This window comes from Aythya fuligula, chromosome Z (genome assembly GCF_009819795.1).
Source record: "Aythya fuligula isolate bAytFul2 chromosome Z, bAytFul2.pri, whole genome shotgun sequence".
In the NCBI taxonomy this organism is placed as follows: domain Eukaryota; kingdom Metazoa; phylum Chordata; class Aves; order Anseriformes; family Anatidae; genus Aythya; species Aythya fuligula.
Genome location: NC_045593.1, coordinates 41,387,440 through 41,402,438, shown reverse-complemented (window position 1 = coordinate 41,402,438; position 14,999 = coordinate 41,387,440). Strand labels below are relative to the sequence as shown.

Sequence of the window (14,999 nt, the reverse complement as noted above, 5' to 3'; positions counted from 1 at the left end):
GCCTGGACGAAAAGTTTTGGGGGGACGCAGGAGGAGGCCGGGCTGGGGGCAGGTGGCAGCAGGTGACAGCAGGTGCCGGCAGGCGGCGAGCCCCCTGCCACCTCCACGGGGCTCCTGCGGGCTCCCCGGGGCTGCACCCCCAGGGAGCTGCGGGACGGGGGTGCAGGCAGGGGGCTTCTCCCCTCCCCTCCCCTCCTCTCCCTTCCCGTCCCCAAATCCCGCCCGTGCCCCCAGCCCACTCCAGGAGGCGACACGGGGAGGTGTGTGTGTGCGTGGGGTCTGCCAGCGACCCCAGCACCGTGTCCCCCCCCCCCCCGCTCCCCGCTCCCTTTTCTCCCCCCTTCTCCCCCCTCTCCGCCGCCGCCAGCCGCGGGGGCGGGGGCGGGTGCCGGGGGGCGGCCGCCCCGCTCTGCCCCGCTCCGCCATATTCCTGCCGCACCACGCCCGCGGAGCCGAGCCATTGAAAAGCCGGGCGAGCCCGGCCCCTGCCTGCCTCCTCTGCCCCTGCGGCGGCTGCCCTCGCTCCACCCGCCCCCTCTCCCGTCCTTACTGTCAGGGCTGAGCCCAGCCGAGCCCAGCCGAGCCGTGCCAGCTCCCCGGCAGCGGCTCCCCCCCGCCGCGCTGCGGCTGGCCGAGCGAGGGGAGCGGCGGGGACATGCGTGTGCGGCGGCGGGGGGCAGGGCTCGGCGGGCGGTAGGGGAAGGGGGGCGAGGGGCGAGGGGCAGGGGCAGGGGCGGCGGCGGCGGCGGCGGCGGGGCTCGGCCGGGGGGCGCCGCTGCCGCCGCGGTGGATGTGTCCGCCTGGCTGGCTGCGTGATCCCGCGGGGAGGAGGAGCTGGAAGCGGCGGGGGCAGGCAGCGGGGCTGCGAGCCGCGTGCGGCAGCGAGGCGGCTCCCTGCGCCTGCCCGGCGGGGGCTCCCGGGCACCGAGCGCCCGCGTCCCCCGCGGCTCGGGGCGGCGGCGGCAGCGGCAGCGGCAGTGGGAGCGGGGCGGGCGTGCGGGTGCGCGAGTGCTGAGTGCGTGCGGTTTTCGGGGGGTGGGGGTTGTGCCTGAACCGGCTGGGAAGAATGACTCTGGAGTCCATCATGGCGTGCTGCCTGAGCGAGGAAGCCAAGGAAGCCCGGCGGATCAACGACGAGATCGAGCGGCAGCTGCGCCGGGACAAGCGGGACGCCCGCCGGGAGCTGAAGCTGCTGCTGCTGGGTGAGTGCCGGGGGGCGCCGCACGGACAGGCCCGGCCCGGCCCGGCTCGGCTCGGCTGGGCTCGGTGCGCTGCGGGCCGCCGCCGGGGAGCCCCGCGGGCATCGCCGCCGCCCCGGGCTCCCCCCGGCCCGGCGCCGCCGGCGCCTTACATGGCGGGGCTGGGGCCGGGGCGGCGGCGGCGGCGACGGCGGGGCCGCTTCGCCTGGGCTGGGCTCGGCTCCCCCCGGGCGCTCGGCCTCGCACGGGCATCGCCGGGGAGCCGCGGGCGGTGCGGGAGGGAAGCGGCCTCCCGGCACGGAGAGGGGCAGCGTGGCTGGGGGCCGCCGCTGGGTGCGCGGTGGCAGCGGGGGGACCGGGGGGGACGGGCGGGGGGAGCCGCGGTGCGGGTGGGTGGCGGCGGGCGCTGGTATCTGCATTGTGCTGCCGGCCTCCCGGGGGCTGCTGCCTCCCGCCGCCTCTGCTTTTTTTTTTTTATTATTTTTTCTTTTTTTTTCATATATTGTGATTCTTACTGAGCGATGCGAACTGGGAGAAGGGGCTGGTGCTCAGATTGTAGACCTATTATTATTATTATTATTATTATTATTTTATTATTATTATTATTATTATTTTAAAAAGCGGAAGGAAAAAAAAGAAACCGTAAAGCCCTACGTGCAGGCAGGGAGGCGAAGAGTAACCCGAAGTATGCGGGAGGGTGACAGGAGCTTTAATACCTCTGGAATCCACCCACCAGTCAGGAAGCAAAATCTGTGGCATCGCTTCTCCCTTGTTAAAAGCAGAGGTCGTTATTTCGGAGCCGCAAGTATGCAGAGGCAGTGCTTATCTGACAGAGATTTGTCTCCCGTTAAAATAAACCTTCAGAATTAAAATACGTATCTCCAGTCAGCGTGCTCCACGCTGCTGTGCAGCGCCGGTGGCGGTGCTGCTTCTGCCCGGGGCTCGCAGGCCTTGAAATATGTCTGCAGCAGCAGCGTCTGGCGTGTGGATGAGCAGGGACGCGCCGGGAGGACGCGGGATGTGATGCTGAGGGCTCCTGTCACGGGTCATGTATGTGGGGCAGCGACCTGCCCTCTCTGTGGGGCAAGGAGGGTTGAGAGGAAAAGTCACAGTGTATTTTAATGCTTGGCGTGAGCGTGTTATTCCCGGCTTTGTGAGACAAGAGCTTCTCTCCTCTGTGTGGAGGAGGGTGCTGGGATCCTTAGCGAGCGTGGAATAGAAGCGGTGGAGACAGATGCGGCGCTTGCAGTGATAACATTCGGTCTCGTTTTGGCCTAATTCTGCTTGATGGAAGTGCATGTTGTGACTGTTTCGGGATTCACAGAGGAGATAAAAGAGAAGTTAGATAGTTTCCATTTGTTTAACTTTATGGATGCTGAAGTATAATTACTGAATGATAGACGTTTGCTTCAGGAGAGGCAGCTGGCGTTTTTGACTTGTTTACTCAAGCCCGAATTGTGTCTGTATTTCCCTGATATTTCTCATGGTGAAGCTAGAGGTTTCTCCCAAGCTCCCAAAAATGTATGAATTCTATTGAAAGGCACCAACAGAGACTACCCAAAGAAGGAGTTCAGAGGTGCACCTCTGCAGTCAGCCCTGGTATTACTTTCCAAGATCCACCCGCAGGTGATGTTGAGCGTCCAGGTTAGGGCTTCCCCACGGCATTGCCAAGGGCCACGTGGAAGGCGGTGACCTGGCTGGAGGACAGGCGAGAAGACAGCCTTTTGGAGGTGCTGGAGAAAGCTCACTAGGTTGCCTTTGTGAAAGCTTTCGACAGGTTTTGTTGTAAACCAGGAGTTGCAACGTGCTGATGAAGATGTGAGCGAGAGGTACTAGAAACCAGGAGGGGGTGAATGTTCTGCTTTATACGAAACAGCGTGGCTGTATTTGGGTAATGAAACCAGTACAGAAATTACTACTGCGCACTCATTTTTGGTGTTTCTCTTTGTCACCCTCTGTTGTGTTTGACCGAAAGTCTGTGTGTCTGTGCAGCTGTTTGGATTAACACGTAATGACCTCATCTTGTACAAAGCAGTACAGTGGTGAACCACCGTTGAAGTTGTGGGATTGGGTAGAGATTTGGGTTTCAATTCATAAACAAATTTTGAGGAAAACTTTTCTTATTAGTGGTTTGTTCCAGGTGTATGACAGGACTCTTTTTAGTCACTCTCTCTGCTTCCCCAGCATCTGCAGTTGCTCGGTTATTAAGGTTATGTTGTTTGTGTGGTCATTTGTATTGTTATGAGATAGACAAAGACATTTTTATTAAAAACAGTGAGACTGGTAAGCAGTTTCTGATATTTTTTGTGCTAAAGTCATCTTTTATTTTTTAAAATCTGACTAGATCCCCACTGTCCCATTACATGACTCTTCCCTTCAAAACTTAAAGGACTTTAGGCACTAGCATTGCTTAGCTATGTTAGTGTAAACATAGGCAAACTTTCTTTTTTCTCCCAAAGTGTCAGCTCCTCAGTCCCACTTCGTAAAGAGTTGTGAAACTTAAAGCCTAAGTGGGTTAAATGCTTTTGAAAACGGGACTAAGGTATGTCCTCTGGATCCAAAGGGGAGAACTAGCACAGCCTAAGCTGAGCCTTGGTAATTGACCATGTGTGCTCTTCTCCACTTGCAGCAAGTCTGTGCAAAACCTGTTGACTTGAAGGGTTTTGAGGCACAAATAAGCACATCTGCGCTAGATTTCTACTTATTCTTGTTTGGAAATCAGACATACACACTTGTGTGTGTGTGTGTAAATAATAATTAAAAAAAAATAGCGTTTGTGGATAAGTCGTCACCCCCACCCGTTTTACACTGTGGAAAATACATTGCTTCCTTGCAAAGTGAATTAGTTCCCTCCTGACCGTGTGAGTACCGTTACCGAATGACACACACATGCTGTACTGGGTACACCCTTTTGTGTATTAATAATGATATCTTTTTACTTTTCATAGGATCAGAGTTCAAAATACTAAGTCATTTCTGGAAAACTTCTACTGCATGCTAAGATTATTTTTAAGTATTAGTTTAAAAATAAACCTCTGCGATTAAATGTAAAAATACCACTTTTAGGTACTTTGTTGTGCATCATTGCTTATTTTTTGGAACAGATTAGAACAGGAAAAAAGGTTGTGGATTTTTTGTTTTTTTGCTATTGTAATTCTAACAAGTCCGAACTTAAAATACACACTGAAGGGTGTTACAAAGGCATACTAGTAGTTCTGCTAGCACAACTTGGCTGTAATATTTAGGCACTTTGGAACAAATTCAGTCTTCCACTGAATTTGTTTTTAATCTCATGTATTTTCCAAATTCTTCTGGATTTCATTACTGCTGAACACTTTGTAAAACCCTATGATTGTTCTCCAGAGCTTAAAGTTGTTAATATCCATCCATTGTTTGCTGTTAGCTGTAAAAACACTTACATTATTTTTATAGCTGGAAAGAAATGAGGTGTTTTAATGTTTTATGTTGTTGTAAGCCAAGCAAAATGTAGAGCTTGTACATACATGCTTAAAACACATACTTATTCTTAAACAAATACTTAGAGACATGTGCTCTAATTTTTCTGTATAGCATTTTGACTGTCATCCACAGAAATTTTCCATGGTCTCAAAAAGCAGCACTTGGGCCTGAATGATAGCTTGTAGCCATAAACCTTCAGCCCTGGACATTCTCTGTCAGTGCACTGCGTGTGTTAGCATTACACGCTGTTTTCTCAGTGGGAAATGCTTTGAGTGTGTAAGAAGATAACCTAGCAGTATCATGCGAGTTGGCTAGGTATGTCTGTACCTCTGTGAAAACCACGGCCAAAAGAGGTGTTGGAGGGCCTGACAGTGTATTCACTGTTTTCCACCCTATTTGCAGGTAGCATCATGTGCAAAACACATTTTTTAAGAGGTGCACGTTCCCTATGTGTGAGACGACAGGTGTGTCAGCGACGACGGGTGCCTGAGATGCGTGTCCATTTATTCTCTGTGCGTTACCAGAGGAAACAGGCGGAGGACAAGCCATTTGAGTTAGTGTGAACGGCAGCCAGGCTGATGCAGAAAGAAGCTTTTGGACATAGGGTGAATATACCCAGTAAGCGTGCAGGGTATGTACGCGTTTGTTTTCCTCTGCCAGCTGAATTAAAGATTCACATGCACAACTCGGTGAGTTAGCAAGGGCTTAGGCTTTCTTTAAATCACTTGAAGAGGAAGTGAGTCCATTAAGCCAACAATGGAGTACACTGGTTTTATATAACTTTTTCATCAGCTAGAGAAACAAGCAAGCTTCCTTATTTTTCCTGTAGCTGAGCTGCTGCCTGTGGTTTCTTGAAATGGGACAGGGCAGGGTGGCAGTTTTTTTACAGAAGGCGTTGCAGTAAATCTCTGCTGGTGTATTGCAGCTCAGATGTGTGGTTTGGAATGTGGATGTGTGAAAATGAGAATTCGGTGAAGCTGTACATAAATGAATTTCCTGTTTATATGTACATGACCAAATGTTGGAGGTCTGGCCACACGTTGGCTTTTTTTTCTTTTTTTCTTTTCTTCTTTTTTTTTTTTTTTAACTGTAGGTTTGTTGCAGTTACTGAACAAAAACAAATTTCTGCGAACTACAAATTTGACTAGCCAGGCAGAGCAAGTCGCGTAAAGGAAATGTGAATATTAAATAATAAATAGACGTGCAGTGTGTGGTCATTGACGTGAACTGTCTATGAGCATTACTGGGCTTGCTGACCATAAATGTCAGACAGCAGTTTTAAAGCCAAATTCATGCAAAATGCTTAGTGGGAGGGAGGTCTGTGCATACACACCAGTGTAATGTAAGGTATTATTTTAAAACCCTGTAGTGAGCTTTCTGCTGTGTCCATTTCAGTGCTTTTATCTCCAGAAGAGCAGCATTCAACAGAGAGGTTCAAGTACACCTTGAGTATGTTAAAATATGTTTTCCCGTAGTGAAGCCCTTAATTGTGTTTGCAAAAATGAGCTAATTGTATTCATCCCCTGCGTATTTTTGGTAGGCTATTTTGCAGCTGTTTGTCTCAGTTTCTTTAACTGCAAAATTGGAGGGATAGTAAGGACTTACATATTTGCTATTGATCAGCAACACGCTGCACTTGTGGAGTTAATAACCTGAAGTGCTGAATGTTGTTAAGAATAGGTTAGGCAATGAGTTGAGATCAATTTCAGGCACGCGCCTGTGACCAAGGCCTTTGTAAAATGTTGGAGTCTTATTTGCATTCCTGCTTGGTGTTTGTCTTCTTCTCCTTTCCCTGCTACAATCTGAAATGCCTGTACAAGCTGGCAGTTTCCTCTCCTCGCAGAAGGAAGTCAGATGTGTGCACGAAACAAGCGAGTGCTGATACTGGGTAGTGTGTTTGGATTGACTACTTTCTGTGCTCTGTGTTAAACCAGAGAAGTTGAAATGAACAGTTACATCCTGACATGTGTTGTAACCGGATTGGTAAGTATCTCTTATTTAGAATATTTTCCTAAGACGACCCTGTAGGGGTCATATAATGACATTCGGTGTCAAAATACTTTGGATGCAAAATACTTTGAATTCCATCATATATAGTTGAGTGCATATATATATTAAAAAAAAATCATTTGAGGAAAACATAAGTCATCACTTTGGTCTCAACGTGATACCATGATTTCACCTTTGCTGGGAGAAAAAGTATATATTTAATTCTGTTGTTGCTGTTCTGGCCTTACTTTATTAGAAGCAGTCTACACTCACTGACATCAATATGAGCCTCGTTTAGGGCCTCAATAATCAAAGAATTCTGATGAATAAAGTTAAATTAATATTTCAGAGAGCCAAAGGACCCCAGATTTGTTTCTCACATTAAAGAACAGTATGAAATTAGTGCAGGAGGGAAAAGTATATGCTGAACAAAAGAATCTCCCGAGATGAGACATTTGGGCATGTGATGCAATGTTAAATAAACTACTTTTGAGCTACTTCAGATTATTTTTGTTGTTGTACAGTGGCAATGCCGATTTCATAAGGAAAAGTATTTCTTTTGAAATAATATGACAGTCCGCAAAATTAATCCCAAGAAGGTGTGAAATAACATTATGCAGTAGACGTGATTAATGGTAATTAGCTTTGTTGCAGTAACAGACTACTATAAACACTGAGCATTTTTTCTTGCCCTGCTGAATGGCGTAACACTCAGGACAGATCTGTTCTTACACTCAAATACTGCCTTGTAGGAACAGCTCTGACAAATAAAAATTATGGAAGTCTTTCAGCATTCACTTTTTATATGCTTTAATTATTATTATAAGATGCCTGACTGGCAAGAACCAAGAGCAGGAGAGCGGTACAAAACTGAGAAAGATCTTGAATGTCCAAAATGCAGCCATGTATTTGGTGTTCTTAGCATCACAGATAGAAGGATGCATCAGGCTTTAAGTGCTGTTAACCCCAAACAAGGAAATTGAATGCATTAATACTGGAGGGCACGAATCTAAGAGATACCACGGTTTAAAAAGTTCAGAAGTTACTGGGGGAGTTCCAGGAACAGTCCAAATGTTTTTCAAGCTAAATTAAAGATTAAATCTTCAGTGTTCTGAAAACACATTGTTCCCCCTGTAAGTAATGTTCATACAGAGACTGAACTGAAGGGGGATTGTCTAAAGATTTCGGCCTTTGTGGGCTTTCAGGGGGCAAATTGCATGGAATAATCAAACTATTTAATTTGCAGACAGTTCAGTGTTCAGAGCTGGGACAGTGCTGCAGAGTTTTATCGCAGAGCCCATGCACAGATGCAGTTGCCAGCAGAGGAGTGTGGCTGTTTACTTCTTCCTGCATTGCCTGAGAAGGTGCTGTGGCATGTGGCTATGCCAGAGGCAAAAATGAAACCTATCAAACAAGATCCTGCCGTTACCAATCTGTTCAAGCGGTTTATCCAACAAACTGCAGATATGGACGACGTGGTTTAGGCAAGTCCCACAGCGGGTGGTTCACCTTATTCTTCCCCAAAGGGGAGGCGGTGTGTAATACATGCACAGCCTGAATAAAGCAGCAGGACATCGGAAAGCTTCTGCAAGTGGAAGCCCCTTGTGGTTCAGTAAAGTGGGAAAGCTAGGAGTGGTGGTACTGAGGCTGCCTTTGCACAGCTGAGCCGTGTGTTAGCGCTTTGCCTCAGAGCTGTGCTACTCACGAGCCAGGTTGACCCACTCTGCACGTGGGAGAAGCTTCTGGTAGAAATGGGGCTGGGCAGTTTTGTCTGGTGCCTGGGGCTGGAGCTGGTGTGGTTTCTTGACAAAGGGGATAAATGCTTACTCAAGGTCCCATCCTCATTGATCATCTGTGACTTCTGTTTCACACCTGGGAAAATGTGGTGGTGGTTCCTGTTGAAATGCTCCAGGATTCACCCCCAGTTATCAAATATCCATTGAAGGAGGGCTTGTTTTTCCTTGAGGAAATCTGTGGAAAGGGCAGTCATCATCTGAAATGTATTTTCTTTACCTTTCTTCTAAGATCTTCAAAGATCTACAAAGAAATCAAAGGAGTTAGATCCTTAACTCTTTTGAAGTTAATTGAAAATTGAGCTCTAATGTTGGTAAGTATCACCAAATGTGCATCAGAAGTTCATGTTTTTTTCTTTCTGGGTGCACTTACCTGACTTCAAAGTGAATCCAAAATAAAAGTTTAGGTTAACTGTTCTGTAGGCGTTTGATGTGGTTTGACATGGTGGAGACCCAACCAGTCACAGATCCTTTCAGCAAATGAGGACCGAGAACTTAGAAATAACTGTTGTAGTTATGATACAGCCATGATACCAATTAAAAATAAAAATCATCTCCTTGCTTATAGATTTAAAAACTGATGTGCGATGTAATAAAATTTGTCTTAGGTATGTTTTGAAATTCACCATTTTAGACGATATTGTACTTTCCACGTACGGCACGGAGTGTACACTACTGCTTAGTCTTGTGCGTATGTCTGTTGCCGTACCTGAGCTGTATTGTGTGGCCCCACTGGCTGCTGCTCTGCTGCTTCTTGCTGCTCAGCTAATTCATTGCTCGACCAGCTGCAGGCCCAAAAGAAGCAAGATAATCTTTGGCAAGAATCCTCGTACAGAATGAGAACATCTATGTAAGTTAAGGAGGCTTGCTCTTCTTTCCTTGTTCTACAAACCCATCACTGGAGAGTTTTTTTTTTTTTTTTTTTAACTCTTGGGTCTTCAGTGTTGATATTAATTACCTTCCTCGTATTAAAGAATGTCGGAAAAGAATGCCTGAGGCTATTCCAGCCCATGTTTCTGGGTAAAGGGAAGTCATCCAGAATGTCAAAGAGAAGGTTTCTGTGGCAGCTAACCTGTAAGGCCAACAAAACTCGAATGCATAGAAGCTGGAAAAGACATCATAATTCCTTTTGCTTTTTAGGAACTGGAAAGGCTTGGGTAGCTGAGGATCGAATATGAATTTTATTTTTCCCTGATACTGTACTTAGTAAGATGAAGTGTGTTGCTTGTGTCTTAACGAGACCAGAGCAGTAATAGGAATGGAAATTAAATACTGAAAATGAAAGAAATTGTTCAGGTACCTCTAACAAGTTCTTATGTTACTATCCAGGTATGTGTCCGATTTGATGTTTTCCCTTGTGGAGCATGTTGTCTAGAAGGTGTTGAAATCAGCATTTAGTTGATAGTGAGAACCTTTCAAAGGTGCTTGCAAAAAAAAAAAAAAAATAAATAAAAAATTGACTCAGTTAATCTTTTAGGAGAGAAATAATACAGATTCATACAATACTTTCCACTTCTGCATCTTCTGTTGTGTGTGTAAAAAGGGAATAATGGTAACCTGGAAACTCTATGGTGCTGCTGAAAAAGCCCCCAAAGCAAAACAAATGGTTCTACAGTTGTCTTTAAGTAGCTATGGTTAAACTTCCTCTTGCTCCTTGCTGTTCTGTGTATGTGTTGTCAGATTCTGGAGCTTCAAAATATTTTCAGGCAGACCGACAGTTGTCTTCCCATAATAATCTGTCCTGTCCCAGTGCTGCTGTTTTTTGCTGGAAGTAGCTCTGATGCTTGCACCTGGTCGTCATGACCAAGGAAGACATGAGTGGCTCATCTTGGTGTGCAGGCCACCAAGCAGCCGTCTGACTTCTCGATCACTGCCGACCTGGTGCAGTCTGGATAAGAGTGCCTTCATCTCACTGCCATTCCCCTGATCCACCAACTGGGTCACTTATCAGTCAGTTTTTATGGGGGAGAATTACAGGTGCTGCACGTCATGTTGAAAGGTTTTCATGTAAATCCTTCACGAGAAGCATTTTTGATGTGTAAAATGTTTTATGATCTTCCCCCCCAATATGGGGGGACATCTTTGGCGACTCTCAAACTCAGTCAGGTTTGTAACTTACAGTGCTTTAGTAGTAATTAATGTCTTAGAAATAAAGATTTTTTTTTCTTCAGCACTTCATCACTAGATAGAACAATATTTATTTTTTTTTCCTCTGAAATTGCATCTAAACTTTTTTTTTCCTGTAGTGAGGCTGGAATGCTGAGAAGAAACATAAGTATTTTTATGCTGTGTTCAGTTTCCTTATGGTGTCTGTTTATCTCAGCAATTAAATGGCAAATAAATTGAAGGAGATAATAAACATTTACTCTGATCCATGAAAAGATGGATGTCACTTAAATGACTGTTTCTTCTGTGTTAGCAGCTGATTTCATAGAAATACAGAATGGACAATTTAGGAGTAAATTTGCTTTTATCAAAATGTAAAATAGAGCTATTTCTGGAAATAGGACTAAGATGCATTGAAATTTAGGTATAATTGCAGTTAGGCATGTTTGATTTAGTTCTGACGCTAGTGATAGTGGTATTCTACTTTCAAAGATGGCTGGCTGGGCTTGTGATTGTCTTCAAATTGGCTGGTAATACCATCTGTACTCGTAGGAATCTAAAAACATTCTTTGTCCAGGGTAATTTTTGTTCTCTGGAGGTTTATTTACTTAATTGCATTCATTCTTGCTTCTTATCTGTAATACATGATAATAATGAATTCTGATTCGGTGGGATTTTGTGCTATATTGGGCTGTATAACAGTGAAATATGCTATTATTAATTATTAAATGTAGTTAGGGTTAAGAACCAGAGTTATGGTAATCTCTGAAGATTTTAGCCTTTGAACCAAGGCCAGATAAACACTGTGTGCAGGCGTTGCTAATAGCTTAATTGTAGCTGTACTCCCAACGACAAATGCAAACCTCTGACATTTAACAGAGAAGTTAGTATGTCTGTATGCTTTAAAGTTGTTTCTTGTGAAGAAACTTCTGATACAAGCATTCCCTGGGTAAGGGTATTTATTCTTGGGCTTGTAGTTTACTACCACATTAGTTTTGTTTGTGCAGCTTTTGTGCAGCTTTTCTCAGGGAAAATACCTGGGCTGAATCTTTGGATTTATGGTCTTCCTTTGTCAACAATTCTGTGTAACAATGTGGAAAGCACAGTATATATGTTTTTATATGGCATTCCTTTGTCTGTGGGGTTTTCCTACTAATATAAAACCAGCAAAAGAGGAGGTGATACATACTTTATATTGTTTAAAGAGGCAAAATAAGTTGTTTTCTTCCTTGGTAATTATGCAGTAGTACTGTATATGTGACTTGTTGAGCTGGTAGGGCTCATTCTTAGAATAGAGCAGCCTAAAAAGGAGGAGGAAAAACCCATCATGACAGTGTTTTATAATGTCTTTGCTTTACATTTTCATTGTTTGTATCTCCAAGGAATGATGACTTTTTCTGGAATATCCCGTAGTTGGAGAAACAGCTCATCACCTTTCATGCTTGTGTGTTTTCTTTGTCTTGTTTGCATAATATGAAGATCCTTCTGCATGGTGACATGGAGTTCACTATTACCTTCCCACTTTTTTGTAGGATTCTTGTGTGCAAAGAGCCCAAACTCTGGGGAGTGGTTAGACCTAGAGCTATAAGGAAGACCAGTGTTTCTTGTTGACTTCTGTTTTTGTTTGTTTTGTTAAACAATATTTCAACCTACCAATCTAGACTATAATATGCATTTAGTTACAGATACATGTATGTATACATAATGGTGTTGGATTCATGGCCTTCAATGTTGCTTGTGTGATTTTCGTTTGCTTTTAGGGAGGGAGATAATTTCTTTTTTTTTTTGAGCCAAAACACAGTGTTTTTCCACAAAAAGCTAGCAGCCTGTCTGTTAACTTGTTTATTTACTATGGATTTTACTCTCTGTCATTAAATAAAATAGGAGAAATAAAGGAGCTACACAGGTCATGGTACAAATTCATCATTTTCTTGAACATCTTTTTTAGAAGTACAGGACTAGAATTTCTCTTTTGCTCATTGAGATGCCACTGTTAGGGTGCATTCAAGGAATGCAACAGCCATCTTAGCCACAGCATTAAAGTAGTCATATTCAGCTGACTATCTGCCATAAGTAAAATACCAACCTTACATAAGTGGAAAAACAACCTTACATTTAACAGTATTCAAGATGCACAGTCTTTGCCTGTTTGACAGGTTATGCTAATTTTTAGCATCATGTCCTCTTCATAATTTACAATTCCACAGTTCTTATGTCACATATAGGTATTGTCAGTAATATTTTTTTTTTTCCTGTATTGTGGTTAAAAACATCTCTTATACTAATCGTAATATCACTGGGATCCTGCTTGTAGGAGTTGTCTTTTTTGATGTCTATTTAAAAAAGCTCTTATTTAATGCATGCCATGTTGATTTGTTGTATGATCCCAAGTCACTTGCTTAGAATATACCTAGTGCCTCAAAATCACTGACTTTGTACACCCAAACTATTTGAGTTGTTGTAACCACATAGCTCTTGCTATTCACTCTCTCCTCACCCCTTTCTGTCTTTATTTCAAGAATTATAAAGTGGCTTCCTAGGCGCTTCTAAAGCTCTCTTTGAGGGATGTCTGGACCTGCTGAGTAACAGTGTTCTAACATTAGTAAATCCTCTGCCTTATTTATTTGCAGTGGGTGCTATAGTAGAGATGCTTTCACTGTCATTACAAATATGATCTGTTTTCCTAAAAACAAAACTGATATTTGCAAATGATGCATGCATTTTTCTCTGTTCATACTAAGTGTTCTATGAGTAATTGAGCAAGGGACCAGTGCTGTTCTAAGTGCTTTGTGATATAAAAATGTGGGGTCTCACGTGCAACTTGAGGGTTTCTTAGTTTACTCTTTCTATTAGGAGTTTTTGAAATTTCCTAAAATCCTGTACCTATACAATGGTCTATTTTTACCATCCCGCCTATCAAGATGCTTTTTTTTTTTTTCTTGTTCTGTGGAATCAAGCTGTCTAGCTATTCAAAAAAAGTTCTGAAATTACTCTGTTCTCATGTTAAGTCTATATCCACTTCTCACTTGTAGTTATGTCATGAAACAACGTGCCTGTCATGTACCTATACTACTGGTTTTGGACATCTGTTTACACACCAAATGGAATCAAGTCATGATCACATGCTTAAAAGCTACTCTTGACTGTAGTTCTGCCACAAGTTCTTTTTCTTATGAAGTATTTCTTCATGGTGCTTTTCTGTTTTGGAAAAGTGTAACTTCTGTACTTGGAGAAATGCCAAGGTAATTTGCCTGAGAACTTCAGTATCAGCTACATGGCCATGGGAGATGCTGCTTTTCCTTTTCATTGCAGTTAGGTGTTTGAAGACACAGATGTCTGTCACATCACCTATGACTTAATCACTTACCATGGTGCCAGCTTTTGCGTCAGTTTTTCTGTTAGAATTTAAACCCAAAATACTAAATATCACTGGCAGCAAGCCAATTCTGAAGTATAAGAAAGCTCATCACTGAACTTCCACTCATATAAGTATTTGCTTTAGTTACAGCATTCTGTTCAAATTTGCATCCATATATTAGCAATTCTTTAAGTTTCTCACCTATGCATCTAGATTTTTTTTTATATATACAAACAATTTAATTTTTCTCCTTTGATTAACTTAATGGTATTTTTGTTTTCTGCTTTAAATTTGTACCTTTTTTCGTTCTCCCATTTGTCACTTAATGGTGCTATGATATTCCAACCTCTCTGGCCAGCATGCCTTTTCAATGTCTTTCTTTTCCACTTTTTCTTATTTCCCACCTTTTCTTAAAATGGAAGCTATCCAAATTTTACAACTCTTTCTTCCACAGTAATCCAATGACTAGGCCCCAGAACAAAACTCTATCATATATATTCTTTACCTATCTAGGAGTTTTCCTGTAGGTTATTCTGTTCTGCTATGGAACAGAAATGTTCACACTGGGTGTCAGGGTAGTAACTAGTGGATATTTAGGTATTCATAATTTGCAAGGTACAGATGAATTTGTTTCATAGCATGTAATGAAGTGTCATCAGTGGCTACTCACTGATGCCTATAGACACGTGCTCAACTTTGGTGTCATTACTTGTGTTAAATAAAGTCCCTTGATCTACCTGCAGGGACTTGTTTGCATCCAAATAATGCACTGGACTGGAATAGCTGTCTGAGCTGTTTGTACCTGCACCTGGGGGTGCAGGCTTCTCCTGTATTGCTGCTGCACAGTGCTTTTGGCTCATCTGCCTCATGAGCACCGTATGACTGTATGCTGATGCCTTTGTGTAATGGGCAGCACTTAGTGAGCGCTTGGCAGCAGCTGCTTAGCAATTCTGTGAAATATGAAAACAGCTTGAGGTTGCATCTTGAGACAGACTGACTTTAGAGGCCTGTTATGAGGAATTCTGCATCTTCTGCAGAGGCACCAGGTATGTCCTTAAGAGCTGGGTGATTATTTTTATCAAGAAGGAACTGTAT

At 43.9% G+C, this 14,999-nt stretch overlaps 1 protein-coding gene across 1 annotated transcript in view; it reads left to right on the top strand.

Moving 5' to 3' along the window:
* The first annotated feature begins 1,011 nt into the window (after positions 1-1,011).
* Positions 1,012-14,999, top strand: part of LOC116501065 (guanine nucleotide-binding protein G(q) subunit alpha) — a 128,618-nt gene continuing 114,630 nt past the window's right edge. Inside the window, exon 1 of the mRNA XM_032206443.1 lies at positions 1,012-1,202. Coding sequence (XP_032062334.1) covers positions 1,067-1,202 — 136 coding nt within the window. The 5' untranslated portion in view covers positions 1,012-1,066. The remainder of the gene's footprint in view (positions 1,203-14,999) is intronic.